The sequence below is a fragment of the Bison bison genome, unplaced genomic scaffold (genome assembly GCF_000754665.1).
Source record: "Bison bison bison isolate TAMUID 2011002044 unplaced genomic scaffold, Bison_UMD1.0 scf7180017864251, whole genome shotgun sequence".
NCBI lineage: Eukaryota > Metazoa > Chordata > Mammalia > Artiodactyla > Bovidae > Bison > Bison bison.
In genome coordinates, this window is record NW_011494823.1 from 1,706,286 (window position 1) to 1,709,511 (window position 3,226).

The following is a 3,226-nucleotide window of genomic DNA, read 5'->3' on the forward strand; positions in this document are numbered from 1 at the left end:
AGTGCCAGACTTTATTTTTCTGGGCTCCAAAATCACTACAGATGGTGACTGCAGCCATGAAATTAAAAGACGCTTACTCCTTGGAAGGAAAGTTATGACCAACCTAGATAGCATATTGAAAAGCAGAGACATTACTTTGCCAACAAAGGTCATCTAGTCAAGGCTATGGTTTTTCCTGTGGTCATGTATGGATGTGAGAGTTGGACTGTGAAGAAGGCTGAGCACCGAAGAATTGATGCTTTTGAACTGTGGTGTTGGAGAAGACTCTTGAGAGTCCCTTGGACTGCAAGGAGATCCAACCAGTCCATTCTGAAGGAGATCAGCCCTGGGATTTCTTTGGAAGGAATGATGCTAAAGCTGAAATTCCAGTACTTTGGCCACCTCATGGGAAGAGTTGACTCATTGGAAAAGACTGTGATGCTGGGAGGGACTGGGGACAGGAGGAGAAGGGGCCGACACAGGATGAGATGGCTGGATGGCATCACTGACTCGATGGACATGAGTCTGAGTGAACTCCGGGAGTTGGTGATGGACAGGGAGGCCTGGCGTGCTGCGATTCATGGGGTCGCCAAGAGTTGGACGCGACTGATCTGATCTGATCTGGGAGGTGAGAGGTGAACAGCTCCAAGAGCCCCGGTCAGCCAAGCCCTGGGCTGAGACCTTGGTGCAGGCAGTTCTATTTCCCTCTTTTCCAGACTTGAAATGGAAATTCCATTCCTGGGTGGGTTGTAATGCTCAGTTGTGGGGGGTGGGGGAGCAGAGGACACATGGGAATCGGTCCCGGGGTCAGGGGGGTCCTGGGAAAGGAATGTGAGGGCAGGGCTCCTGCATGCAGAGTGCCCACCTGCTGTACCTCTGTCATTGCAGCCGTGTGCCCCGCTGCCACCGGCCCTCCCTTACCCCCCAGGCATCTGACCTTTTTTTGGAAGTCAGGACAAAAGCTTCAACCAAGGCTCAGGGAAGAGCCCTGAGTGGCTCTGGCTACAGGGCAAGTCATTGGCCAAGGCAGGGTGAATCCAGTCCTCTTTTTACATATACCAGCTGCCTCCCCCATTCCTGGGGAAGTGTGATGGCCAACCAGACAGTAGAGGTCCTCATTTGGGGGTGCACAGGGTAAGATGTGGTTCCCTGGCTATGGATTTTACTCTTTTACCTCCTCTGGAAGGCTGTGGATGTGGGAGTCTGTATATGAGTACACACTGCTATTTTTTTTTTTTTTAATTATTTTTTTTGGTTGCACTGTGTGGCTTGTGGGATTTTAGTTCCTCCATCAGGGATCGAACCCAGGCCCTTGTCAGTGAAAGCATCAAGTCCTAACCAGTGGACCACCAGGGAATTCCTACCCTGACACACTCCTTCTAGAGAGGAATAAAGGAAAAATGAGAGGGTCTCCTACCTGCTGACCCACCCCTGGCCTCCCCAACTCCATGGGAGCTAAGCTGACTGCAGCAGCATCCCCATCCAATACTGTCACCCTGAGCCCTGGACTCGGCTCAGCTCGGAGAGCCCCCAGCATCTGTTCTGTGTCCACATGCCTCCCCAGGGAGACATGGGCACAGGCTGCACCAGACAGTTCCTAGCACTTAGGCAGCTGCGGGTCAGTCAATATTACCAGCAAGCTCCTAATTCATCCCTGCCCTCGCAGTGGAGGCTGTAATCCCTGTGCTGAGGTTAGCACTTGGGGAGTGGGGGTGGTGGGGTGTTGGGCAGAGGCCCTGAGTAAGGCCCAGATGTGGAAGTCATTGGTGGGCCTGAAGCCCAGTAACCCTGTGCTATAGTCCCTGGGGAGTCAGAGAGGGAGCTCATCCTGCAGGCCTCCACTCAGCGCTGTCTCTGGGAAGCACGCCCTGACCCTCCTGTCCCTATTAAGTGACCACGGCACCCTTTCCTCTCTCTACCACATGCTGCAGTTATGATCCCGGGTCATGAGCCACTGTGCCCTTTGGTGGCAGGGTCAGCAGGCTTTCATTTATGGACTCTGAAATTTGACTCTTGTATAATTTTCACAGATCAAAATATATTTTTGTTTTGGCTTTTTTTCTCCCAACTATTAAAAAATGTGAAAACCACTCTTGAATTGTGGGCTGTGTAAAAATGTGTGGCTGGTTGGATTTGGTCATGAGTTGAGAGAAGGAAGTGGCAGCCCACTCCAGTATTCTTGCCTGGAGAATTCCATGGACAGAGGAGGCTAGTCGGCTGTACAGTCCATGGGGTCACAAAGAGTTGGACACGACTGAGTAACTCACACTTTCACTTACAGTTTTCTAGCCCTCGAGTTAAAGCCAGACTGCTGGACTACACTGTGTGACTTTTGGCAAATGGTTAGACCTTTCTGTGCTTGAGAATTCTCACCTGTAAAATGGGGATGATAATGACCATACTTTGAGAATGTAAAATCATACAGCAGCTTTGAAAAACAGCTGTTGGCAGTTCTTCAAAAAGTTAAACATAGAGTTACCATATGACCTAGCCACCCCATCCCAAAGTATGTACTCAAGAGAAATAAGAATATACATTCACACAAAAATGTGTTCACAGCAGAGTTTTCATGACAACCAAAAAGTGGTAACAACCCAAATGTCTATCAACTGATGAATGGATAAAGCTGTCTATCTATACAACTAAATAGTTCCCAGTCATAAGAAATGTAGTACTGATTCATGCTATAATGTAGATGAACCTTGAAAACATTAAGTGAAAAAAGCAAAACATACAAGGCCATATATCATGTGATTCAGTTTATGTGAAATGTCCAGAATGGGCAAATCCATGGAGACAGAAAGTAGGTTAGGTCGCCAGGGCGTGGGAGTAGGACAGTGAGAGCTAATGGGTTAGGGGATTTCTGTTGGTTGGTTAGGTCATGGGTGGGTGGCAGGGGACTGAGAAGGATGGGCCTCTGACTCCAAGTGAAACAAGGACCCGCCAGGGCTCTGAGCGGAGGCTGACCCTCCCTGACCTGGGCTACAGTGACACTTGCTGTGTGGGGACTGAGTCCCCAGCCCTGCCCAGCCTCACAGACCTGTGCTTCCTCCCACAGGACCAGCTGGGGGCCTCCATGGGCGCCTGAAGGCAGGGCGCCAGGGCCGCGGGCACGAGCATGGTGAGACACCAGCCCCTGCAGTACTATGAGCCGCAGCTCTGCCTCTCCTGCCTCACGGGCATCTACGGCTGCCGCTGGAAGCGCTACCAGCGTTCTCATGATGACACCACTCCGGTGAGCTGTGCG

General features: G+C 50.9%; 1 protein-coding gene across 2 annotated transcripts in view; it reads left to right on the plus strand.

Annotated features, from left to right (window-relative positions):
• Window positions 1–3,226, plus strand: part of GDPD5 (glycerophosphodiester phosphodiesterase domain containing 5) — a 90,987-nt gene that overhangs the window by 44,728 nt on the left and 43,033 nt on the right. For both annotated transcript variants that reach the window (XM_010847563.1, XM_010847564.1), the window contains one exon: window positions 3,038–3,214. In XM_010847563.1, the coding sequence (XP_010845865.1) occupies window positions 3,098–3,214 (117 nt within the window). In that variant the 5' untranslated portion in view covers window positions 3,038–3,097. The remainder of the gene's footprint in view (window positions 1–3,037; window positions 3,215–3,226) is intronic.